At 37.0% G+C, this 27,951-nt stretch overlaps 1 protein-coding gene across 2 annotated transcripts; it reads right to left on the bottom strand.

Moving 5' to 3' along the window:
• LOC122005755 (probable methylenetetrahydrofolate reductase) lies at positions 1-27,847 on the bottom strand. 2 transcript variants are annotated; one of them, XM_042560941.1, is made up of 12 exons: positions 27,461-27,842; positions 26,398-26,580; positions 26,031-26,091; positions 25,863-25,942; positions 25,071-25,244; positions 24,530-24,703; positions 24,354-24,454; positions 24,136-24,247; positions 1,516-1,596; positions 1,222-1,399; positions 492-826; positions 1-303 (listed from the first exon to the last, which is right to left on the bottom strand). In XM_042560941.1, the coding sequence occupies exons 1-12, from the start codon at positions 27,680-27,682 to the stop codon at positions 220-222; spliced, it is 1,785 nt and encodes a 594-aa protein (XP_042416875.1). In that variant the 5' UTR covers positions 27,683-27,842; the 3' UTR covers positions 1-219. The 2 variants fall into 2 exon arrangements, with proteins under 2 accessions (XP_042416875.1, XP_042416876.1); XM_042560942.1 differs by lacking the exon at positions 26,398-26,580 and having other exon boundaries at positions 27,461-27,847.
• Between the last annotated feature and the right edge of the window lie 104 nt (positions 27,848-27,951).

Below are 27,951 nucleotides of genomic sequence, written 5' to 3'. Positions count from 1 at the left end.
TTTATAAAATAAAAATCCAATAACATAATTATAAAGCACATGTGGAACAAATTCCATTACTCAGTTATTCCCGAAAATTAGAAGACATCAAATGCATAGATTGGATAATTCTAATGCAATCGGAAGTTCTCAGGGTGTGTTAAGTCCTAACCAACGTGCCGAATTACAGAAAAACCCTGTTTTGCAATACGGAAATACTTTTAATCCAAGAATTTGACTTCATATATCCTTGAAAGCCGCAAAGATATCACCATGAATGAAGTCGTTGTCCACAAGGCTAACCAAGTAGTAGCTCTTCTGCACCTATAAAATGCAAAAATAAGCCACAATAATTTAGGACGATTAATGGAAGAAATGAAGCCTGGGAGAGGGAAAAAAACTTCATTTATATGTTTGAACGAAGCATTTACAAGAAGCAGCTCTTATTGCATTAGTATACAACAACCAATGTAAAAAGAACCAAGAGATATATTCAAGATGATAACGAGTACCTGTAATAATAATTCCCTTGATGGATCGCCCTCAGGGAACAAGCGAGCCCAACCACGTGACCAGATCTCAAAAGCTTCATCCTTCCAAATCATGAAGCTCATAGGGTCGACTACTGTAGGTTGGATGATCTCTTTTCCAGGGAAAACCCCCCATGTTACTGCATTGACTGCATTTGGAGCAACATTTGAGGTATGATTGCCGTCTTTGTTCACAGCGATGTAGGTGAGTGAAGGCAAGACTTTGCAGTTCTCAACAATTGAATGCAGTTTATCCTTTGAACAGAAGAATTCCAGATATGCCTTTTGATAAACATAGCCCCCGGGTCCACCCCATCCTACAAAGGAAACCATACCATACATTTAGCATATCATGCATTGTGTTATGTATCAGAGAAACTAATCATTAAATGGCATATACAGATTAATAAATCAACTAACATGGATGTCGTATGCTTCAATCCTACCTACAATCTCACTATTTTTAACACTTACCCCTAAAACCAAACAGCAACCGTGGTTCTCTGTTCATATTGTACATATATCCTCTAATTGCTCTAAAAAAATGCATTCTTTGAGGAAAAACAAAAAGAAAAAGACACTACTTTATGACCCGGACTCAGGTCACCAAACTAAGATACATACATTTATGCCCATCAAAACTTTTATACGGCACATTAAAAGCATGAATAAGTATAATTTTCAAATGCCCAACAACATATGACAAGCTTACCAACAGCAGGAGAGTCAGATTTCTCTCCGTTAATGGCAGGTTGGCTGTTGATAGTAAGAAAACCTTTTGAGTTAACCTGTGAAAGCTTCTCATCTATTATCTTTGTCTCCGGTTGAAGACCATCTAATTCTGACCAAGGACTACTTCTACGTTTCCCCAAGCAAAGTTTCACAAATTGCTGCATTTTAGAAAATCAGAATGATTGGCTATGTAGCCCCTATCCATGATCATATGTACAGTTGCAGTCAAGTGACAACTAATCCAAAAGCACATAAAGCATGATTATCAAGGTACCTCACTGATATCATCAACAGATTTTAATGGAGTTGCCCATTCCTCCTGAAGTTTCTTGTCCCGTGAGCGTGGGCGCATGAACTGTTTAAATGAGAAGGCAACCAAACCATGTAAGGTCATTAAAATACCAAATGAGGAAACTTGAAGTTATCTATGGCAGCAAGTATAATATGGTTACAGTATAGAAACAAAATATTAACATCATTTGTAAGAAAATAGTATTCCAGTATTACAATCATGCAAGCTAAAGCAAATTCAGCCAGACTTTCAACAATGATTCTTTCCCATCATCTTTCTATGATTGACAACACTAGGTAACAAAATTAAAACAGTATGGGTTTAGAAAATGTGACATGTCATTTCTTGCAATTCCAAGCCATTTTTTATCCCAAGTTGCTTAATAGAACTCTTGAAATATTAACAAATATAGCATGAATTTTAAATTTTTGCAGTATAATGGGCAAAATTAATAACAACAACTAAACCTTATAGTGGGGTCGGTTATATGGATTCTTTTACGCCATTGAGCTATATCTCCTACTATACTTAAATTTTATCTTGTTTTATTATTGTTAACCAAGTCTTTTTTTCTACCTCTTCCTCGTTTGATATGCGTGTTTGTCAAAGTTTTACATCGCCTAACTGAAGTATTTATTGATCGTCTAAGTACATACTCATACTATCTTAAACGTATCTCTCGGAGTTTTCCCTCAATAGATACAACTCCGACTTTCTCTCTAATGCTCTTATTTCTTATTCTGTCCATTCTCGTATGTCCACACATCCACCTTCACATTCTTATCTTTGAAACTCTCATATTTTACTCATGTGCTCGAGTCATAGTCCAACATTCAGATCTATATAACATAGCAAATCTTACTACGATTCTGTAGAATTTTCCTTTAAGTTCTAGAGGTATTTTACAGTCACATAAAACACCCGACGTTCTCTTCCATTTCAACTATTATGCTTGTATTTTATATAAGACATCCCTCTCAATTCCTCCATCAATTTGCAAAAATATCCTAAATATCTAAAGTTCTCGATTCCGGACAACTCGTCATCTTCTATCTTAATAATTGTCTAATTATGTCTAATATTGTTAAACTTAAAATCCATATATTATGTCTTTATTCTACTGAGCCTAAAACCTTTCCCTTCTAGTGTTTCCCGTCAAGATTCTAGTTTAGCATTTACTCTTTCACGTGTTTCATCTACTAAAATAATATCATCTGCAAACAATATGTACCACGGTATTGTATCAGTGAATTCATCCATATTTAGTGTAAAAAATAGGAACTTAAGCTGATTGATGTAACCCTATCTTACCCTATCTTTATTGGAAATACTTCAATTACTCCGCCTGAAGTTTTTACTCTAGTCGTTATATCCTTGTACATATCCTTAATTTGTTCAATATATATTACACTAATACCTCTCTTTTTAGAATTCTTCATATAATTTCTCTTGGGACTTATACAATTATAGCCAACATTTATACATCATTAATGTTTTGCTTGCTAATGCAATCGGTATGTTTCTCATCACAATTGGTATGTTCTCATCACATGAGACCAATATGCTTTTTAAGACTTTACAACAACAATCAATCTTTACCCAACTATATAGGTCCTCCTATGTCATTAGGCTCGATCCCCTATTATATATTCATATATATTTAAATAAATATTATACTATTTAATTGTTGCTAATCAAGACTTCTTTAGTCTCCTTCCTTAATTATTGTGAGTATTTGTCATAGCGTCACATCACCTAACTAGGGTATTTATTGGTCGCCCAAGTACAAGTCTATACTATCTTAAATGTGTCTTTTAGAATTTTTTCTCAATATGTGCAAGCTGACTTTATCTCTAATGTTCTTAATAGGTGTCTCTTAAACACCTAACTACTTCTAAAATTCGAATTCTCCAATAAAATTTTAAATTTCTATACTCCTCTACTCTTCTAACCTTTTAAATTTTCTAAGCTAAGTTGGTCACCAAAATCTTCATTAAAAAGTTGATGAAAATACCTCTTCCATCACTCCTTTATTTCCTTATCCTTCACTAGTATCTTATTGGATTCATCTTTTAATATACCTTATTTAGATAAATTTCTTATTTTCCTCTCTCTCTTCCTTTAGTTATTCTATAAATGCTCTTTTCCCCTTCTTTTATTTCAAGGTGTCAATATAAGCATTAGAAAATTTCATTCTTTGCTTCACTCATTACTTTCTTAGTCACCTTGCTACAGTATACTTTTTATAGTTTTCTTCATTGTTACATGTACAATAGTAACTTATAGACTTCTTTCCCTTCAGACTCTCCTATATTTTCTTATTCTACCACCAAGATTCTTTATTTGGTGTTCATCCTCTTAACTCATCGAGTACACTTTTGTCTGCCATTTTCAAATTAAAGTCATTTTATGTCGTATTCGAGTCACCATGTATTTCTCGTAATTCTTGTGCTCATACCCTCACCTTAAAGATACTTTACTTTCCATCCTTTAACTTTATCCCATCTTAGAAGTCATGCACATCTTCCTTCTACACATACTATGCTTAAGATGCATATCTAACATGACTAATGTATGTTGGATGGTTAAGTTTTCTCCAAAATTGACCATGTATTTTTTAAAAAAAATAATTATCCCTCCTAACTATAAGAAAAACGATTTGCAACTTATTATTCCCACTTTTAGAAGTAATTAGGTGTTTTTCTTTCTTCTTAAAAAATAATAGTAGCTATTATAAGTTCAAATGTTATCGCGAAATTCAATATAGTGTTTCCTTCTTCATTTCTTGTTCCAAAACTATAGCCCTACACTTTATCATATTTCTCATTTCTTACTCTACGTGCTCATTTAGATATCCTTATATTAAAATTATCTTGTTTGTTAGAATTTTTGTATACTACTGCATTTAATCTTCCGAAAACCAAAGTTTGGTGTATTCATCTAATAGGTGCATATATGCTAATTACATTAATAATTTCTTTTACTACCACTATCTTAAGATTTATAATTCTATCTTCCTTCATACCTACTACTACTACTTAGTACTTTAATGAACTATCTACAATAATACCGACTTCATTTCTCGTTTTACTCTTTCTTGTATACCATACTTAAAATCTAAATTCTTTATCATCTATGTTTTCTCTCCTACCCATTTTGCCTCTTGTAAGCATAAGAAATTCTTCTCCTAATCAACGTATCTATTATCTTCGTTGTTTTGTCGATGAATGTTCCTACATTCCACATTCTAAATCTAAGACAATCAATATTCTATCATGTCTATTCTTATTCGACTTATAGTGTGAGAATTCTTGTATATTTAACATTACACCAAAATTCTCATCGGAGAAGTAGCCGTCCTTACTAAGACGTTGCAGTCGAACCCTGCAACATTCCTTCCAGGAAAGGACCTAACATTGGCACAATAATTTAATTTATCCATACATAACATTTTCCTATGTTTTAACTTTGGCTGGCAACATAATGCAACCCTCCTCTTTTATCTAGGCTTGAGACTAGTCATGACGGAGTTTATTTGTCATGGGTGGAGTTAAGACTTTGTAAATGTGCAATTTAATCTAAAGTCAAAGAACAAATGTAAATACAATGCAAAGCTTTATAAAAATAGGTGGGTTGAAATGGACAATTTATTTGGCATCTAATTGTGACCTTTCCTTAATATGCTTTTATGGTATGTGTGCATGTGCAGATTCAAGTGAGAATGATTGTAATGTAAAAGTAAGCATGAAGCATTAGCAAGAAGAAAGATATACTAGTATCAACATTATATGTACGAAGTAGCCCGTTGAAATAAGAAAGAATGATTGTGCACTACTGGTATGATGAAATTGTGAGAAAATGATTAGTTAATATACTCAATTTAAAAACCAAGCTATATTTTAAAAGGATAAAATTTCAGGCTACGTTAAGCGATTAATTCTTTTTTCTTAATGCAAACTAGGAGTAATTACATGGTGCCAATTATATGATGCAAGTACCTACAATATTTTTGGTTTGTTTGTTTAATGAAAAATAACTTATATGATAAAATACTTTCTCGGAAAATTTTTTACAAGGAACCTATTATCCGCTGTTCGGTGTTATATGGATAAGACATCTCTCCAATGTCTCCCTCAATTTCCTTTGCATAACTCCTTGCAAACGGAGAAGATAATGGTAGAGGAGGTTACAAAAGGAGGGGGGCATTGGCAGATGGGAGGGTGGGGTATCACAAACAGTGGCAAACAAGGGAGGGTGGGAAGGGGAAGGGATGTTGCAAATGGTGGCAAATGAAGGGGATTGGAGTCTTGCACTGATGAAGCTCAAGATGCTAGCTCATTAAAGAGAAATGGGCCACAAATAGTGCAGAAAGAAGGGAGGGGTGGCTAATCAAGAGGGGCTCAACATGGAAGCGGCCACACAAACTAGGGGATGGAGGAAGGGGTGGCAAACGAGAGGGGAGGCTGTAGACAAGTAGGGAAAATAACTTCCACCCCCAAAAACATTGTCTATGAAACAACCAGTATTGTAGATTGACTAGTGATATTGTCTAACAATTATGAATAATATTCCTAAGTCTACTCAAAACAATTAACCCATTATGGTCCTTAATCAAATTTTTTCATGCTGACTCAATGTTATGATGTTATGATAACTCAATGAAAGTGACAACAAAATACCCTTTGCCCTTCACATTGTAGATATTAGCATAGCTCCATAATGCATTACCAATAACTAGTGTCAAATAATCTAAATAACGAGTAAAAGTGTCGGTACCAAAAATTTGTGAATAATTAGGATTAAGAGAAAGGAAATTGTTAGGATTATGATGTAGATCAGGTTCACGAGAACAAATACTGACAAGAACAATGCAACATGAACCATGTGCAAATTAGTGATTGCATGTCCCTTAGGTTAATCATTTCCAATAGAAGTAACGAAATTAATTTAAAAAAATGTACCATGTATTATACTAATACACGTTCATTAAAATTTCTTCCCTCAAGGAGCCAAACATAGAAGAGAAAATTGAATATGGACAATTGTGGAGGATTTTGATGGAATCACCAGTTCTAGAATCCTAAAGAAAATTAACATGTATGGAGGCTTAGAAAATATAATGGTAACATGCACGTCCTCAAATAGAAATTGAACTAAGATATAGTTTGTTGGCAAATTAGTGATTTTGGGGAACTAGAATTAAGGAAACAAAATATTTATGATATTTTTTTAAGAGAAAAAGTCACTAATATCCACATTGTCACTGTTGGATCGTGACGCACGTAGGGGGGGTGAATCACGTGATTTTCAAAAACTCTTCTTTTCGATTTTAAAAACACGAGTACACGGCGGAAAGTAAGAAGTTCAAAGATAAGAAAATACGAGAAGAACACAAGCAGTTTTTACTTGATTCGGAGTCTTTGGCGACTCCTACTCCAAGGCCCAAGTTCCGCAAACCTATCGATGGGTAATCCACTAAAAACCTCTTCCGGTACCCCTGGAAGAGAGAATCGAGTACAAGAAAAATTAGGCCAAGTGCAACACTCTGCACTTATCCTTTTATAGTAATTAAGTACAAAAAAAAACTTTACCAACACTTCAATAATAGAAATGAAAGCTATCTATCGGGCGTGATCGGAATTCCTCGGAGTGTCGTCGGGCTCAACAGCTTAGTAGTAGAGTAGTAGTAGAGTCGCAGTAGGAACAGGGAGCAGTCGGAGGCTCAAATGTGCGCGCAGTAGCTCATATGTAGTTGATGTGTAAGTGCCTACTCGAGACTGCCTTATAAAGGGCTGGAGGGCGCCTTCCATAAACATGGAAAGCGCCTCCAATGAGGCAAAATCTATCCCGAGCATTATGGCACTTATCTACGACTGATTCCAAAAATCATCATGCTGAGGGCGCCTTCCATAGCCATGGAAGGCGCCTTCTATGAATAGTACCGAGACACCTTCCATAGCCATGGAAGGCGCCTTTTATGAACAGTACCGAGGCGCCTTCCATAGCCATAGAAGGCGCCTTTAGGTACTATTCACCCAAAGGCAGCTTTGATTCTTTGCTTGCTTTCTTGCCCTACAACAAATGTGTTAATCCAAATACCCTGCAAGATAAGTGTTAGCGCAAATATAATAAATAGAGTAATTAGTTCCTATCCTCCCAGGACCAGGAACTAGTCAAGATCTCAGTTTAGGGATTCCAAATGGACCTAAATTTAACCGACGCCTAGTGTCCCTCAACTGGGACGCGTCCTCACAGTCATTCTCCTCTAGTGACTTACCTTTACTTACCTTTTGCCAGACATCCGGTCAGCCCGTCAACTAGTCTGGACTTCGTGCCAGCTATCCGATCAACCCGTCGACCTAGCTGGACTTTGTGCCAGCTATCTGATCGGCCCGTCGACCTAGCTGGACTTCGTGCCAGCTATCCGGTCAACCTAGCTGGATTTCGTACCAGCTATCCGGTCGGCCCGTTGACCTAGCTGGACTTCGTACCAACTATTCGGTCGGCCCGTTGACCAAGCTGGATTTCTCCTGCACACTCAGTCAGATTATTATATCATAATGAACCTAACTTAATTTACTTTTTCATTCATCAAAACCTGAGTTAAACTATTAGTGCTAACTGCACCAACAGTCACATGCTCTACTTGCTTTCCAAATGCATTATTTTTCACATTTCTGGATCCACTTTTGACTCAATAGCCATTTTCTTTTTGTTAACTTTAGAATTTCTCACTCCTTTTTATAACTGCCAATGACCGGGCCCTGTTTGATTCTTGTTCCTGATCTTAACTAATTCCAAAATCAGTGGCACATGACATTGTTTTTTCCTTCTTTAAAGAAGGTGTGCCCCCTCATTCTGGTTTTGCTTCATGCACGGCTGTCAAAAAAAGGAATGGCGGGAACGGGGATCGATGATGCAATGGTAACTACTAGTGGTTAGCTATTTATAGGGCAAACGAGGCATAGGGCGATGAGGTGCCAGTGGAGATTGCTGCAAATTGGTCCGCAGTGAGTAGTGGCATAAGTAAAAGATTGTTTCACATGCAGTTATTGGATTGAAGAAAATTCTTCTAGGGTGGTGAATACCATCTTCTAGCAACTGCAACAGAAGCGTGTAGTTGAGTTAGAGTGGTAGAGGAGACGTTGGTAGGGTCAAGCTCTGTGAACAAGGACTCAAAATGAAGATGGTGGCTATTGTGACTCAAAAGTTACGTTCAAATGCCTGCTGCTTGTTCTCTCTACAAGATTTGCTCACCACACATTAGGAAGTGGGGAGGATATATTTCTTTATCTACAATGAAAGTAGTAGGGTGAAGGAAGATGAAGATCTACAATGACAACACTGAAAAAAGTGGTTAAGAGGTTGAAAGGAGGCTAATTAGCTGATGTTGTAGGAATTGAGTGCTAAAGATGCATCTGGTATTGCAGTGGAAGGTGGAGGTGGGGAGCGGTGATATGCAAAGTAGGAAGCAAAAGGTTCAATAATTCCATTAAACATGGATATGATAGCACTCAGGACCGCAACTACATGCCTCTATCGACAAGGAAAGAGAGAGAAAAGAAGCTGGTCTCAAAGAACAGCTGCGGACCATACAACAATTAAGAACTGTCTTACAGGATTACATAATTCAAATAAAAAAGAGCAAATACAATTACAATCCAGACAAAATATAACAATTTTCAATTTTTAAAAAAATGGACTTAGGCATGTTGTTTAGAGTTATAAGAAGAATTAGATCTAAGTCCATTTTTTATACTAGAAATGAATAAACTCAGGACACATCAAAAATGCATTCTCATGATGCATATTGTTTGCGGATAACATTAATTTGGTCGATCAGGCACATGAAGGAGTAAATGCTAAGCTTTAAAGTAAAGATTTTAGACTTAATAGAAGAGAGATCAAATATATGGAATTTAAATTTAGTAGTATTAGATGTGGTAGTAAAATTATTAGGATAAAAAATGATGAGTTACCTATAACTAAAAGTTTTGGGTATGGATTGATTTTGCAAAAGGATAGAGGATTTGATAGTGATGTTTTACATATAATACAAATAGGATGGTTGAAATGAAAGAGGATGTCAGGTGTTCTTTGTGATCGTAAGATACCTTAAAAGCTTAAAGAGAAGTTTTACAAAATAACGGTTAGATCTACTATATTATGTGAAGCTGAATGTTGGATTATGAATCGAACACATAAATAAAAGATAGAGTTGTAGAGATAAGAATGTTAAAATGGATGCGTGGACATGTGAGGATGGACAGGATAAGAAATGAAAGCATTAGAGAAAGAGATGAAGTTGCACCTATGGAGGTAAAACTTCGAAAGACACGTTTAAAATGATATGTACAGTTACTTGTACGACCAATAAATTGTTAGAAAAATGTGAATGGAAATGAATGAGGCATTAGTCCCACATTGGAAGTTGGGTGGCATTAAGGCTAGTAAAGTGTAGAAGGGGGTGCGAATCAAGGGCTCAGATTGCAATAACCCAACTTGTTCTTATGTGAATGCTATCAGACCACGGTCGGGGCACACTGTGCCCACGTGGATCGGCCAATGTTTGCCACAATGCTCTTTTGCATGCTAAGCCCGTGTGGCTCAGTCAGGAGTGTGCCACATGGCATGCCACATGCCCTTGCATGCTCAAGCGCCACATGTCTTGCATGCTCTAGCCCATATATGTGCCAAATGTCGTTACATGTAGTTCAAGGAATTCCTATATAGGAAGCGCTTTGATATTAAGCAGAACATGAGCAAGAAAAAGTAAAAGAGGAGAGATCCTTCCACTTGATCCCCTCGTTTCTTCTTCCTTTCTATTGTGCAATTCTTGGCTCGAAAGAAACTTGTGATAGTGTTCAAGTATACATTCAGTTCACCACAACAACTTGTGCTAGGTTGTGTTCATGGTTTCGCCACTTTATCCTAAGAAATTGTTAGAGGGGACGAATATATTTTAAGGAAACTGCCTCGTTGTAGGACTTGGCATCGTAACTTAGCCTCAGGCAACCTCCTCACACAACCTACTTAGACTCAAGCTCCGAGTTTGCTCCCAAGCACTGGGCCTTTGTCCCGAGCACTCAACTTCACCGACTCTTCACTCAGCAACTTAGCCAACTCGGTGGATTCCCACTTGGAACTAAAATCAAAGCTCCCGAGTACCTGGACTCCGTCCAAGCACTCGGCAACCCACTCGATAGCTTGGCTCCAGTTCGGCTTTCCCAACTCGACATCGGATTCCCACTTGAGAAGTCCTCTGGTGCACAAGCCTCTACTTCCTGCTAGCCAACTCAACTTCCTCCCGACTCGACTCACGAAGGTATTCAGTGTCCCAACTATGCATCAGCTTGGCAATGCATCTCCGGCCCAACTCGGCACTCGGCGACTTCCCTCTCCCACTCAAAAAGTCCACTATTGAGTTGTCCCACTTGGGCTCGAGCGACGATTGTCTTCCACTCTAGCTCATGCAGGCGCAGCGAAGTCCCGAAAGAGCTCGAACGAAGTTGGCGATCAGCCTACTCAGCAAGACCGACAGCTTGAGATACTCAACTCAAGCCATCTTGAGAAGTAAATATTACCTATCTCTTCAGGAACTCGATTGTGGATAAGAGATCTGACAATATTAAAGCATATTCATTCCGTTGAGATGGTCGCAGAAGATGTTGAGATGCAAGAAGCTCAACATGTATCGCGTCGTCTGACGGATTAAAAATATTCCAATCAATAATGGGGAAAAATCAGAGAAGTGCATTGGGGTAAGACTTCAAGCGGTTGTCGTCGATGTTCTTCTACCTAACCATACTGAACCTAGCACGAATCTTGACAAAGGAACCTTCTAAGTATATTGAGTGTGCAAGTGATGCGTAGACCATCACTGTAGTGGACGCATGGAACCATTCCAAGTTCCTATGCCGAAATTACATCCTTAACCTCCTTGCCGACTCGTAGTACATTGTGTACTGTATGAAGAGAAGGATGAAGGAGCTATAGGAAATCCTGGACAAAAAAAATATAAATCAAAGAATGTTGGACCAAAAAGTTCATTATTGGTTGCTTCCTGAACTACAAAATGGTGGACTCCAAGACAGTGATCAGCCAAGTCTAGAAGCTTCAAGTGATCTTATAAGATATTCACTTGGAAGGCATGACGCTGAGTGCAACCTTCCAAGTGGCATCGATCATTAAGAAGTTGCCTCCCAGTTGGAACGACTTCAAGAGCTACTTGAAGTATAAGCGGAAAAAAATGAATGTGAAAAAACTCATTGTTAGACTTCGAATTAAAGAAGATAACAAGAGTTCAAAAAGAAATTTGTTATCTCAGGATACCGTGGTCGAGCATGGTCAAAGCTCGAAACTGAAGAATCTCAAATCTTCTAAGATGAGACCCAGAGTAGGCGTAAGTAAAAGGAAATTCTCTAGGAAGTGTTTGTTAGCTAGAGCCCTAGAGCCAATCATTTGATGATTGTATTATGGACTTGTTGTATCATATTCTATATAAATAAAAGGCATTTGTTTTGGTTATTATACTTACTTGTATTGGTGCCAAATAAACTAAGTATAATAGCGTCCTTGAGTAGAAGGTTCTCACCTATATCAATCGGTTAGTTGAACCGATAGTGAGATGATATAGGGAACACTACTCTTAATCATTCCTAGTCGAGTATTAACATTCAGGGACAATGTTAATGCAATAAGACTAGCATGTAGGTCAACTCGATGACTTGATCTCACAAGTCATGGATATAGAGATATCAAGTGGACACATGGGTATACATTAGAGAATGTAAACTGAATGACCCGCCATGAGAAAGTATCATGGATCGTTATATGAGTGTCATATACTTTCTCATGCTATTAGTACGACTACTAGTCCTGCAAGTCACCATCGTTGTTCCTACATAAGGAGTTATGTGCTTTGGTTCGTCACAAACACCAGAATCGTGAACTATAAAGCGATTACTGGGTATGTAACAAATTATGCGGAGGGATGTGAGTGATGTAGATGGGATCTATCCCTCCTATATGACGAGAGAGACATCGGTATTCTTGATAGAGTGAGACCACGAAGTGCGTGCCATGCCTAAATGAGTCAATATGAGATTTAGTGAGTCTACTTGGAGTTCAAGATTTAGATTTATCAGAGGATGACAAGGTCTATGCCTCACATTGATCAATCTAGATGTCTATGATAGAAAGACACTTGTCATATTTTGTGAGGAGTCACAATTAGTAGTCACAAGGTGATGTTGGATCTCAACATTCTTGTAACTTGGGTAGTAATGATGTGTTGCTAGATACCGCTCATTACTTATGTTCCTAAATGGGTTTAGGGCATTGCCAACGTTACAACACACTAAAGACAATTAGATGGAGATTAGGTTCATATGATGAACCAAGAGGATTAGATTCATTTGATGAATCAAATTGGATTAAGAGTAATCCTAATTGGGCTAATTGAGTTGGACTCAAGTTGATTCATGTGTTCAATGAGTCTAATTTAGATTATGACTCATTGAATCAATTTAATTAAATGAATTAAATTCATTATATTAAATTGGCTTGAATTAAATGGTTGGATTAGATCAACCATGAGAGAGATTAAGTCAAGTTTGACTTGACCTGAGAGGAAGAGGAAAAGTCAAGTTTGACTTGACTTTTTGCCACATCATTAGTGAGTTGGCAAGATGTGGACCAATGATGATGCTCCACATCATCATGGTTACTTAAGTGAGATGCCACCTCATGGAGGTTACAATTCTTCACTTTAATGGCTCCACATTAATTGCACTTAATGTGGAAATGGGGGTTACACCTTTTTGAAAGTGGTCGGCCACTATTGTGAGGGGATGGAATGAATTTTTCATTCAAGGCACATTCACTTCATTCTCTTCCTCAAGCTCTCCCTCTCCCTCTCCTCCTCTACCATTGTCGAGACCCTTTGGAGTGCTAGCACACTCTAAGGCTCTCTCTCCATTGAGTTGTTTGTGTGGATACATATAGAGAGTTGTCTACGTTGACAACTTCGAGATCCGGCACCATTTGGACGAGCGGGAACGCGAAAGGCTTCGCTTCAAAGGTATAACCTTTTTCCCTTGTAGATCTAAGTGTAGATCTAGGTAAACTCGTACTCGTAGTTTTTCGAAAAATTTTATTCTTCGCACGGATCTGTCGGCTAGGGAGATTCGGGGTTTTCGCGACGCGAAAAGCGATTTTCGCGGCCCGAAAAACCCAGCAGTGTTATAACTATGACTGAATAGTCACAAGTCTTTGGAGTGCAAGAAACCGAAGAAAATAGAGGTCAACCTAAACGAGGAACCAGATATGGACCTCTATGAAGTGGTCTTTGAAGTGAACCTAATAGGTTCAAACCCGCGACAAGGAGCTCCTCTACAATTTGTTAGCAGTCAAAGAAGACAAGTTATTCATGGAGAATTCAACAACCTTGGACATCAAGGGCTAAGGAAACGTAGTGTTGAAAATGACCTCGGGCAGAGATTCAAAAGAATCTAGTATTCAAACTGCTTTTGAGAAAGCATGGTTTCCGTATTATTTTTGAGTCAGATAGAGTTGTGTTGTCCAAACATGAAATGTTTGTAGGGAAGGATAAATGATGGTTGTTCAAGCTGTAATGGTCATTCAAGGTCAGTATAATGATCATGCAGTCTAAGATAAATAAAGTTGAAAGCTCTTCTATATATATGCTTGAGTCGTCTACTTTGTGGCATGGTAGATTAGGACTTATTAACTATGATGTATTGTGTAAATTAATTAACATGCAAAACATACTTACATTCCACCTTGATGAGAAACTCTTGTGTGAGACTTGTATAAACAAAAATGACAAGGTCATCCTTTCAACACATCAAAAGAAGCAATAAAACACTAAGCCTTCCACACCAATGTATGCGACCTTAAAGGTATACCGACACGTGATGAAAATAAGTAGTTCATCACTTTTATAGATGATAACACAAAATACTATTGTGTGTATCTTCTCAAAAATAAGGATATAGCTATAGAAAAATTTGTTCGCTATAAGAATGAAGTTAAAAATCAACTTAATAAAAAAATTAAAGTGGTCTGAAATGGCCAAGACAAATATATATCATCGTTCGTTAAGTTGTGTGTTGAACATGGAATCAGACATGAAACAACAGCTCCCTATACTCCTTAGCAAAATGAGATTGCTGAGAGAAACAATCGCTTTCTAAAAGAAATAACGAATGCTCTTTTATTGAGCTTTGGACTGTCAAAGTTCACGTGCGAAAGTTATGTTAATAGCTAATTACCTTTTAAATAAGATATCCGAAAGATAATAGATAAGAACTCTTATGAGTTATAAACTGGAAGGCAACCATCCCACAAATCCTTGCGAGTGTGAGGTTATATTGCCAAAGTGTTGGTCCTAATCCAAAAAGAATTAAGATAGAATCAAGGGTTGTTGATTGCATCTTTATTGGATATATATAACAACAATGCTTACCGATTTCTTGTGTATGTTTCACAAATACTATAGATACACAAGAACTCGATTATTAAATTAAAAAATATCTTGTTCTTCGAACATGTGTTTCCATATAAGAAACGAAAAAAAACGAGTTTCTCAAAACGAACATTTAAACCACAAGAAGAAACTAATGAACTAGTTGAGGTCCAGCTCAAACAAAGCAAAAGAGTGGAAATGTAAAATACCCTAACAAAATAATAATAATAATAAGATTTAGTGGACGAATAACCTTAAGGAATTTTTAGAAATTTTTAGGAATTTCCTGAGAATTTTTCGGAGTTCGTATGGCGTATTATGAGGGGATAAATTTATAGGCTTGGGAAAAACCTGTTTGGAATATCCATTTAGTGGGAGTTAATTGAGAAGTCAACTTAAGGTTTAATTAATTAAACCTAAGTTAGGATTATAAAAGCTATTTTTTTTATTCCTTCTCCTCTCACCGTCGCATACCCCGATTCCTCTCTTCACCGTGCCCTAGCCACTTCTCTTCCTCTCCTCCCGACCCCCCTTCCTCTCCCTCTCCCTCTTCCGACGTTGACCCCCTTTCCTCTTCCCCGATTTCTTTGCCTCCCCAACCCGATGCGACGCCTCGCTTCGGTTCCTCTTCTCCCACGCGTACAAAACCCATCGGCCAAGGAAAAACCTCGAGCCCTCTCCCTTGCGACGTCTCCTTCCTCTTCTCTAAATAGTGTCGACCGCCTTCCCTCTGCCCTAGCGTCGGTAGCCCAATCCTCTCCCACCTCCGGTCACTACAAGAGCTAGCCAACCAGTGTCGAGCCTTTCTCTCGTGTCTCTGCCCTAGATCGCCGACCGCGCTGACATCGTCACACCTCCTCGTGCTAACGGCCGACGCCAACCTTCCTGCAGTGGATCGTCGCCCGAGCAGTGGGATTCGGCCTGGACTCGAGCTCACCTACGAATCTCCCTTCTCCGTTAGATCCGAGTCACGTGAGCCCTTTTCCATCGCCGATCTAGGGTTTCCAGCGGCCAGATTTGAGGTAATCTATTTATCCTAGTGTACGTCCTGATTATCGATCTATACTCGATGTTAACTTAGGTTATTTGGTTTGGGACGACAGCAAGTGCTTCCTGCTGGTATTCCCAGCAGCTGTGTTTTCCGGTCATGAGTCAACAGTGGTGGCTTGAGTTGAGGTAAGGTGTAGAGAATTTGATCTTTGCTGTAGCTTACACTTGGAATTAAAGTTAGGAAAGATTAGGTATGATTGATCCAAGTGGTTGTCTTGATAATTAGGATTAAACGTTGGATCTAATCTAAGCTGCGAGTTAGACTCGATTTATGTAGTTTACCAGAATTAATGAGGGAATTTGGGGTTTCTTAGTTTAATAGAAATTTTGATTTAGCTACTGGATACATATTGGAGTGGATTAATTATATGCAAGTTGTTACAAGACTTTGATTCGAGACGAGCATCTCAACGTGGGATCTATCTGATACGATCTTCTTTTTGAGGCGGGTACCTTTGACTTATCTCTTTTGATATTATCATTCTGATATGCGTAATAGGTTATAGCTAGTAGTAATGGTTATGTTTATATCTGCCTTGGTATGTCACTACTTGATATCCGTAGTATGCCCATATTGTTATCTATTATGCATTTATACTTATGCCTCTTGATTCTTGCCATATGTACTTATGTTCATAGAAGTAGTGACATACAATGCATTACTGGGTATTGGTCTAGCTACTAGATATACTTGACATGTGTACCTGGATTTATGTTACCTAGCTCATTGTTATGGACTCGGTTTTCCTTTTGATACATATTATTTGGAGGTTGATATTTCAGGAGTTACATACTTTAGTGTCATGCACCATTTTACATGATTGCATGTTGAGCGATTGTCGGCTCCTTTATAGTTGAGCACATCGTCAATTACATGATCTGTACACACACAACCACTGATGGGTTAGTGGTACATTAGGCAGGGTGTGCAGTTTGCTCCGTCAGGGTTCTGCTGGTCCGCTCATGAGTAGTGGTAACTGCAGCGTGGTAGCGGACAAGGATCTCTCTTGACTATGATATAGGAAGATGAGAGTTTAGGCTCCCCCACTATATTTGGGGTAGGAGGATAGGTGTACTCGAACAGCATCCTGTCCACTCGGTCACTCAGGGGTAGTGATGGCAGAGTGCACAATTGTCATAACCCTACCCACTCAACCTCACCATCGCGTGTGAAGTGGTTGACTGGCATCAGGGGTGACCATGTCATTTGCATCATATACATGGATTGCATTTATTACTTGTGATTGCTGCATTTTGGTGGTTGTATATAATTAACATGCATACAGGAGACATTATGTATTTAGCCTGACGACCCTGCACCTATTGGTATGGTTCACACCCTTATGTTCGGATAAGAGGTATGGGTGAGTACAGTCTCTTTAGTTGTTCAGTTTTGCATTACCTGTTATTGTTCAGGAGACTGTATTGCATGATTATTACTGATAGTTATATCTTACTATGCATGTCTGATCGATACCCATTGAGTTCTTGAACTCACTCCGTTGATTTATTTCTATAGGTTGAAGTCGTCAGGAGGTTCCAGTTGCTAGTCCCCACTCCGTGTCGAGATAGGTTTCTGTTTTCGGACTTTAGTTCCTTGTTATGTGATCTACCAACCTGTGATGTGTAGTTCTTGCACTCGTGCATTTTATATCGAGTTTTGATACGCTGCCCATGTTTTTTTTCCGCTACGATGGTTTTCCGTTGTGGGTTGTGTTTACCTCTTTGTAGTGGAGTAGGTTTTATATTAAATTGCGTGGAATGTTTACTTATTTTATCATATATGTTTCCGGCCGTGTTGGCCGAGGATTTAAAAGCCCTAAGGGCTATGTATTTCAGGATTCAGATGGTCACCGGTACAGGGGAGATGCTGCCGGATTTTCGTCTGGTAGGGACTCCTCTGGGGTGTGACAAGAAAAATTCTTCGGAATGGATTATTTTTATGTCAAAACGTGATTCTCAAAGTTACTCAAAAGTTGTAAGTTATTCCGAGGGTTGCATATGAAATTGATTCTATCTTGCAAAATCACAATTGGGAACTTGTGAATCTTCCTCCGGGAAATAAACCACTAGGTTATAAATAGGTTTTCAAGAAGAAAATGAAATCGGATGCTATAAGGCTAGATTGGTAATTAAATGTTACCGTTAACGTGAAGACTTTGATTATTTTGATACATATTCTCCAATATCGAGAATAACTTTCATTAAAGTGTTATTAGCTATCGTCACTCTATAGAATTTGGAAATACATCAAATGGATATAAAAGCGGTCTTTCTAAATGGTGATTTAGAAGAGAAAATTTATATAAAGCAACCTGAAAGGTTTTCTGCGTCAAGACAGAGATATAAGGTTTATAGATTAGTAAAGTTGTTATAAGGTTTGAAACAAGCTCCGAAACAATGGCATGAAAGGTTTGATACTACCATGAAAGAAAATGGATTTACGATTAATGAATATAACAAATGTGTCTATGTGAAAGACACTGAGGTCGATTATGTCATATTATATATTTATGTAGATAATATACTTATCATTGGAAGTAATGATAAGATAATCAAATTCATTAAAGTTATGTTGAACTCAAGATTTGACATGAAAAATATAGGTTTAGCTAATATAATTCTAGGAATTAAAATTATCAAAAAAGCAGAAGGACTTGTTCTTAGTCAATCTCATTATGTGAACAAGATTCTTGATACATTCAATAAGGGTGATACTGTATTGGCATGGACGCTAATAAATATGAGTCAAGATCTATTGAAAAATCAAGGAGAGATTATCTCTCAGATAGAGTACTTCATGTTGATTCGAAGTATAATGCACTTAATGAGTTGAACACGATCAGACTTGGCCTACGCAGCAAATAAACTGAGTAGATAACGAGTAATCTCGGTGTTGAGCACTAGAAAAGGATAACAAGAGTACTAAGGTACTTGAGATATACTCATAATTATAGACTGCATTATATAAGATATCTTATTGTGATTGAAAGATACAATAATGAGAATTGAATATTAGACCTAAAAGGTTCTAAATCTACAAGTGAATATGTATTCACTTTGGTAAGTGCAACTATATCGTGGAAATCTTCTAAGCAAACTGTAATAACCAAATTCATAATGGAATCTGAATTATTAGCTCTTCACAAATGTGATGAGGAGGTTGAATAATAACGACAATTCTTGGAAGATATTCCTAGATGGTCAAAACTTGTGCCAACAATTTGCATACATTGCAATAATCAATCAGTAATTCGTCGAATACAAAGTCATCTGTATAATAGTAAGTCTCAATATATACGTCATACACACGATACCATTAGACAACTACTCTCAACGAGAGTCAGTCAAAGGATAACATAATGGATCCGCTAACTAAAAGGTTAAACAGAAAGTTAGTTGCAAGCTCACCGCGAAAAATAGGCTTGGTATCGATGAAAAATATAAATGTAAAGGAAACTCAACCTATGTTGACTTGAGATCCCAAGAACTATGTTTAAAGGAACAACCTAACTACATTGATTTAAGGCAATCATTGTGAGGGAGCACACCCAATAGAACAGTGAATGAATAAAAGGATAAGCATTCTATTTTTAATGATCCTCAAGAGATTCCTATGTGAGAAAGAAATGGGGTCACTTCAAAAAGAATTAAAGGCACAATTTTTAGACCTTCTCACATAACCAGGCATGTTCATGGCCACGAACAAATACACCTATGAGAACTGAGCTATATATTAGGGAGAGTCCTGGGTGAGATATGTTCATGGTTACACAAATGGCAGAATGGTTCAAAGACGTTGCGTCTACTTGTCAACAGTGAGCAAACATATTTTCACAAGGAAAAGTTCAAAGGGTAACACATACCTATCTTATACACTATTCAATTGTCGAAGCTTATCATATACCTCGTTTCCATTCATATACGGGATTGTTGAAAAAATGTGAATGGAAATGAATGAGGTATTAGTCCTATAGTGGAAGTTAATTAACACTAAGGATGATATAAAGTATAGAAGTGAGTGTGAATCCAAGGCCCAGATTGAACTAACCGAACCGGTTCTTGTATGAACGCTAATGTACGCAGATCACATTCGGAACACAGTATGCCCACGTGGATCAACCAGTGTTTGCTATAATGCTCTTTTGCATGCTAAGCCCACGTGGCTCAACCAGGAGCGTGCCACATGGCATGCCACCTTGCATGCTCAAGCGCCACATGTCTTGCATGCTCTAGCCCACATGTGTGTCATATGTAGCTCAAGGAGCTCATATATAGGGAAGTGCTTCGATCTTGAGCAGAACATGAGCAAGAAAAAGAAAAAGCAAAAGAAAAAGCAAAAGAGATGAGAGATGAGAGATCCATCCACCTGATCCCCTCGTTTCTTCTTCCTTTCTGTCATGTAGTTCTTCACTAGGCAGAAATACGTTCAATACGCGACAACAAGTGCTAGGTTGTGTTTGTGGTTTCGTCATTTTATCATGGGAGCGTTCAGCGTGACATATCCTAACACCACAGGAAGGAATGAATCCGTTTTAAGGAGACTATCTTACTGCAAGACCCAACATCATAACTTGGCCTCGGGCGACGCTCCTCACGCAACCCAATAGGACTCAGGCTTTAAGTTTGTTCCCGAGCACTGGGCGTTCATCCCGAGCACACGGCTTCACCTACTCTTCACTCGGCAACTCAGCCGACTCGACATCGGCTTTCCTGACTTAGCATATTCCCACTCAGACCCGGGATTGAAGCTCTAAGTACCTAGACTCTGTCCAAGCACTCGGCAACCCACTTGGCAGCTCTGCACCGGCTCAACTTTCCCGACACAATATCGGCCCACTTGGGAAGTCCTCTGGTGCTCGAGCTTCTGCTTCTCGCTAGACGACTCGGTTACCTCCCAACTTGATTCTTAGGGGTATTCAATGTCCTAGCTCTGCATCATCTCAGCAACGCATCTCTGGCCCGACTCGACACTGAGGCGGCTTCCCTCTCCCACTTTGAAAGTCCACGGTTGAGTTCTCCCACTCATGCTTGGGCAACGATTGTCTTCCACTCTAGCGAAGTCCCGAAAGAGCTAGGACAAAGTTAGTAATTGGCCTACTCAGCCAGGCCAACAGCTTAAAATAATCAACTCAAGTCATCTTAATAGATAAGTATTCCCAATCTCTCCGAAAACTCGATTGTGGATAAGATATCCAACATAAATACCTCAATTAGATGATATGAAACCATGACAAATACGTATATTAATCGAGAAAGGAGACCAAAGAAGACTTAGCAACAATAAAATAGAATAAAATTCATTTAAATATATATAAGGATATAGTAGGGGATAGAGCTCAATGGTGAATGATTCATATAGTCAACCTTACTTAGTAGGATAAAAATTTGGTTGTTATTAATTTAGGTATGAAGTAGATCTAGAAACTGTATAAACCTTTGAACAAGTTCATGTTGCATCAAGTAAAATATCCATATCTTCATCATGCAGCATATGAACTTGGTTACTAGAACTCTAAGGGTGCGTTTGGTTCGGGGTTATCCTTAATAACCTTGGTTATCCATCCAAGGTTATCAACGAAAATCATGTTTGATTTAGGTAATCGATGATTCCCGAGTAATATTCCATGCCCGACACGTCAGCAAAAGGGGCATGCAACCTGGAATTGGAAAACCTCAAAAAACTGAGATTTTTCTTGATTCCGGGGTTAACGAAATATTTTTACCCAAAATACCCTCGAATAAGAGAAAAATGTGATAAAAAAATGTAAAGAAAAAATTAAAAAAATAATAAAATAAAATAAAAAACTTTTAAAAAATAAAAAAATGTAAAAAAACATTAAAAAATTTTAAAAAATAGAAAAAAAACATAAAAAAATTTAAAAAATAATAAATGGGAAAAAAAATATAAAAATAGAAAAAACGTAAAAAAAATTTAAAAAATAAAAAAACGTAGGAAATAATAAAAAACAAAAAAAATTAAAATATATATATATAAATAAATAATATTAAAAAATTAAAAAAAATATATAAAAAATTAAAAAAACATAAAAATATAAAAAAAACATAAAAAGTAAAAAAAATTAAAAAAATTAAAAATAAAAAAGTGAAAAAAAAACAAAAAAATGAAAAGAAATAAAAAAAACATAAAAATAAAGAAAAATGTGAAAAAGAAAAAAAAAACGTAGAGTTTAAATAATAATAATAATAATAATAATAATATATATGGTTAGTTTTGTAACTAAGGATAATATAGTAAAATATTAAACTAGATTATTTATTAAAATTTTCAAACAAACAAGTTTTTGTTGTATTACCTAGGTTGAACTAAACAACATTTGGTTATGTTTTATTCCCCATAAACTTGGTTATGTGATTACCAAGTAATCACATAACCAAGGTTGTACATGATAACTTGAACCAAATGCATCCTAAGAGCTTTGGAACATGGTATGAGACAGTTACTTGATTAGTTAGTTTAACTTCATGACAAAATTAAGAGGAAATAAGTTTGGCAATAATGCAAAAGGCATCACTATCCTTTAAAGAACCAATTTCTGTTCATCTTGGAATCCAAGAGGAAAATAAAAGGAAAAAAAACACTAGTAAACTAAGAGGAAATTGTTATTTTAGATAAAAGGAAGAAAATATTAGTCAATATTTTGAAACAAGGTCAATCATACAGAAGAATTCAGGGGGCGTTTGGTTCTTTGTTAGGAATAGGAATCGGAATGAGAATCATTGTATTGTGGAATGGGAATGGGTATGAGCATGGATATCACTCTTAAAAGTAATGTTTGGTTAATTACATATTTTCTATTGGAATAAATCAAAATTTCCTTTTTTACCCTTAAAGAAAAAATAAGAGAAAAAATTAGATATGAGAGAAAGATGAATGTGAGAAAAAAATATGATGAAAGAGAATGATGAGAGAGAAAGTATGATGAGAGAGAAAGTGTGATGAGAAAGAATGAAGAGAGAGAAAGTATGATGTGAAAGAATGAAGAGAGAGAAAGTGTGATGTGAAAGAATGAAGAGAGAGAAAGTGTGATGAGAGAACATGAGAAAAAAGAGTGTGATAGGAGAGAGCATGATGAGAGAAGATGAGAGAGAAAATATGATGTGAGAGAAAGTACGATGGGAGAGGATGAAGAAAGAAAAAATGTAATGAGAAAAAATGAGGAGAGAGAGTGTGATGAGAGAGATTGAGGAGAGAGAAAGTATGGTGAGAGATAAATTATGATGAGAGAGAAAGTGTGATGAAAAAAAGAGAGCACTGAGTGTGATGTGAGAGATTAAGGAGAGAGAAAATATGATGAGAGAGAAAGTATGATGAGAGAGAAAATGTGTTGAGGAAAAAAGGAGGGAGTGTGACAAGAGAGATTGAGGAGAGAGAAAGTGTGATGAGAGCGAAAGTGTAATGAGAAAAAAAAAAGAAAAGGGAGTGTGATGGGAGAGATTGAGGAGAGAGAAGTATGATGAGAGAGAAAGTATGATGAGAAAAAAAGAAGGAAGAGAGTACGATGGAAGAGATTGAGGAGAGAGAAAGTGTAATGAAAAAAAAAAAAAAAAAAAAGTGTGATAGGAGAGAGAAAGTGTGTGATAAAATGATGAGAGAGAAAATATGATGAGAGAGAACAAGGAGAGAAAAGTGATATGAAAGAAAAAATAAATAAATATATTTTGATATTTGATATTAAGGGAGAAAATTTTAGTTTTAGCTCAAGGGTATTTTTGGAATAAGGGAATATTTTGATTGATGAAAATAGGGTAATGGCTCATTGAAGGGGAGGTACATGGGAATGAGTTATTACCCAATTTGCATTCCTATTCCTATAATCCAAACATTAACAAAGGCAATCAATGATTCTCATTCCCATTCCCTACTCCTATTCCCCTAAACCAAACGCCCCCTCACAATTAATCTACAGCATGAAATTTGCTGAACTTTGCATTTACCCATGTAAATTGCACCTCAGATACACACTGAAAGGCATATATAATTAAACAGAAAGACTAAGCAGTCATGATTAAGGCAGTAAGAGAGGAAACATAGAAATTACCTGGTAATCAGTCAAAGCTCCATACGATGGGTTATTAGAATCGCCCCACCTCCCATGTGGATACTGGTCCCATCCAATCGTCCTTGAAATATAACTTTTTGGACGATTTGCCCTAGTTAAATTGAAAGCAAAACAATATAAGTAGAGTTCAAAAACCAAATACAGAAAGCCTGTCAATCATGAAATTTACATATCAACAAGTAGAAGACAAATCATACCAAAAAATAGGTCGGACGTCTTCTTGGACACGAAAAACATTTGTTGGACGTCTCCAAGGTAAGGACCTTAGAACTTTAGACTCTTCTATTAATCCAAGATTCTGAAAATGCAAGTTTTGTTAGTCAGCTAGTAAATAAAACAACTTTAAACATGGCACTAGAAAAAAAATAGCAACCATTATAATGGCTAATGCAGATTTTTCCATGTTTAGTGTGTAGAGATGCAATGTGTTGATTCCATTAGCTAAAATCTTCTTGCACATTTCAGTCCCTAAGTGAATTCCATATGCTCTGACTGCCTCTTCATTGTCCTTGATAGGTTCCAAAGCATTTGTGATCTTATCTGGAATCTGTAGAGCAATTATATGCCAAATTATGAAAAAATAGACATTCTACACAGATTTTATATCTAGATTCTGGATATTGAAATATGATTTGTTTTCACTGCATTGAAAAAGGAAAACAAAAACATTCTCTAGAAGAAAAAGGGGACCTATTTAGAATTTTTCTTTATTATATACCATGAACTTTGAAAAAGAAATTAACTTCTCTAGAATGAGTCAGCAAATAATAATTTATACCATCAATAGTTGAGACTATATATCACATTAAGGAAGGGGTCTGCATCTTAATTGAGCAACTTACTGGTATTAATGGATAATGGATGTATCAAGACCTGAACCTTAAGAGAAAAAAATAAGAATTAAAACAACTTACTTTAGTTTTGCAAAAACCAGTCATTCTCAAGAAGCCCTTATAATTGTTGATTGGCATAATGCCAGGTACAATTGGGCAGGTTATTCCAATTTGACGACAATCATTAACAAACTTCAGAAATATATCAGTGTCATAAAATAGTTGAGTGATAATGAGGTCAGCACCAGCATCCACCTGTCCAAAGGATAGAATGAGAACATAATAAAAATTCAAATTTAAAAATAATTGCAGCAATAACTAAAGCAAAGAATAAATTGTTGAAGCATGAGATGTAACAGCTAGTGGCACCAAGTGATGAATTTTACATCTTTACTAATTATTATATACTATGCACTGCAATCAATATCTAATGATTAAAACACTCTTGTACTCTCTCTTGTATGAAGTTGATATAATCACTGAGACAAAGCAAACTGTAATGAGGCAGACATAAGTAGGAGAGTATATGTATATTCAAAATTGTATTAATATGAATGCCAGATCTGTATTAAACACCATTACACATCATTATGCATATGCAACAAACTTGTTTTTAGGCTTATGCAGCAAATCTCTTTGTAGCAATAGAAATTATGTGGCATAAAGATGCATCTTACATTCCTAAGAATACTATATGCTCACAAACTAGATTGTCAACTTGCTCCATGTAATGAACAAATATGGTAATAGCACAGAAAAAATCAAACTAGTAGGAAAAAGTAAATCAAGAAAAACAGAAGCATGAAATATTACATAATTAAACTTTAAGACAAACCAACATGAAGAAAATAAGAACAATAAGAAAGGAGGAACCTTTCTCTTTAAATAAGTAAGATCACTGTTATAAGCTTCTTCTGTAGCAATTCCATCTTGTATCATATCAGGATGTGCCTCTAAAATGAAAAAATATATATATTTTTTAAAAATAATTTACAAGCCACATGGAGCACTATCATGATAGCATATTGTGACCACACTAACCTGGGTAACCAGCAACTGTGATGCCAAAATAGTCCCCATACTTAGCCCTAATGTGTTGCACCTGTAAGCCAATCGTGATATGTGTGTATGAATTGTCAAACATCATCAAAGAAACTATATCTTACTTACCAAAGAACAAGTAATGAGATGCACCTCAAATAAAAACAAGTTGATGGTTAGAAACTTATGAAGTGCACATAACAATAGCTTTTTTAGCAAGAAGAAAATGACACTAATTCAAACAAGATTTTGAAGAAGGTAGCCCTATGGTGTTTCTAAAAAAACTAAATATCTTCATAAATCAAATCTTGCTTCAGATATGGAACTGCCAAATTATCAAACATTTAAAAAGTAAATAGGATTATACCAGATCAAGGGCACATGCAAATCCACCAGCCACCTGAACAAACTTATCCTGGCCATGAGGAGGATCCCCTCTGAGTGCCAGAACATTTTGAATTCCATTGGACTTGATGGTGTCCAGAGCATGATCAATCTTTTCCACTGGCATATTGGTACAAGTCAAATGCATCATCGTTTCTACACAGATCTGCATGAAAGAATCAATGGAATCAAATACAAGCACACTTTTTGTAATGGCTCTACAAATCGCATGCTGGTGTATTCATGTGGCAAAAGGTGATTCGCTCGTCCCCAGCGCCCCCGCCAACCCGTCCCTAGGCCAACACGGAGGAGGTAAATCACGGGTGACTACTAGCCATTAGTGCAAATGGCCAAGACATGGGGGAGGTTATGCTCGGTCACGCCGAGTTTCGACCCCAAGACCTCATGTGGCAACACCCCATATCTTAACCATCGCACCACCCCGAGGGGTAGGTTAAATTCTCACAATTTCATTAATTTTAGTAATAAAGAAACCCCTCTTCTTCTACACATCAATGTGGCTTATTTGATCTCAATTATTATTATATGCAAACTTGGAAGCCCCAACAACAAACATTCTAAAAAATATTCTGGGGACTCAACATTTTAGCAAAAAATGTCAAATACCAATAAACAGCAGTAGAAATAAGTGCAAAAGAGAAGCTACACAAGACGCGTGCAGAACACTGAGCAAAACATTGGGTCGTACTTGAATTATTGCACAAATGAATACATTAATACACTAACCACTTCATTCCTACTCGGACCTAAAGCTCATAGGGTTCATGTAACAAAAAGAGATATTTCCGCCATAACTGGTAACGATGGGAAGAATAATTAAAAGGCGACACTACAATACAATCCACCGATCAGGTAATGCAGATTCAAGATCAATATCAGAATTCAGCAGATCTATGTAAACAGGGTACATTACTTTCTAGCAGAAAAGGATAGAGATCCATCAGAAACTTACTGATATATACCGAGAAAAAAACATTGTCGCTCGGTAGAAGAAGACCCAGCGAGTAAATCTAAGGAAAACGTACCATATTCTGCATACGGTTGGAGATGTCGAGGGTGAGGTCGGCAGTGGATCCGCCAGCGCCCCAGGTGATATCGCAGAAGGAGGGGTTGTGGGCGACCATACGGTCCATGCGGTCGAAGAGGTTCTCCACGCCCTCCTCCGTCTTGGGGGGGAAGAACTCGAAGGAGAAAACGGTCCTCCCATCGCCGTTAGCTGCTCCCCGAATCTTGTCGATCACCTTCATGGTCTCCTCCTCTTCTCCGCTCTCCTCCTCTGCCCTATCGCAGAGTCGCAATGCGCGATCGGATCCCTTATATAAACACAGAAACGAAATCGAATCAAGAAACAGGGCAGCGTTGTGATCTGTTGATCCACTCCAAGAGATCCGCTTTTTCTTCACCTACCACAGCTCTATGATCACTCTCGGTCTATGATCACTTATTATTATTATTATTATTATTATTATTATTATTATTATTATTTTAGTTTTATTTTCTCTTTAAAATTTATTCC

Source organism: Zingiber officinale, chromosome 7B (assembly GCF_018446385.1).
Source record: "Zingiber officinale cultivar Zhangliang chromosome 7B, Zo_v1.1, whole genome shotgun sequence".
Lineage (NCBI taxonomy): Eukaryota > Viridiplantae > Streptophyta > Magnoliopsida > Zingiberales > Zingiberaceae > Zingiber > Zingiber officinale.
This window is presented reverse-complemented; position numbering and strand designations above follow the sequence as displayed.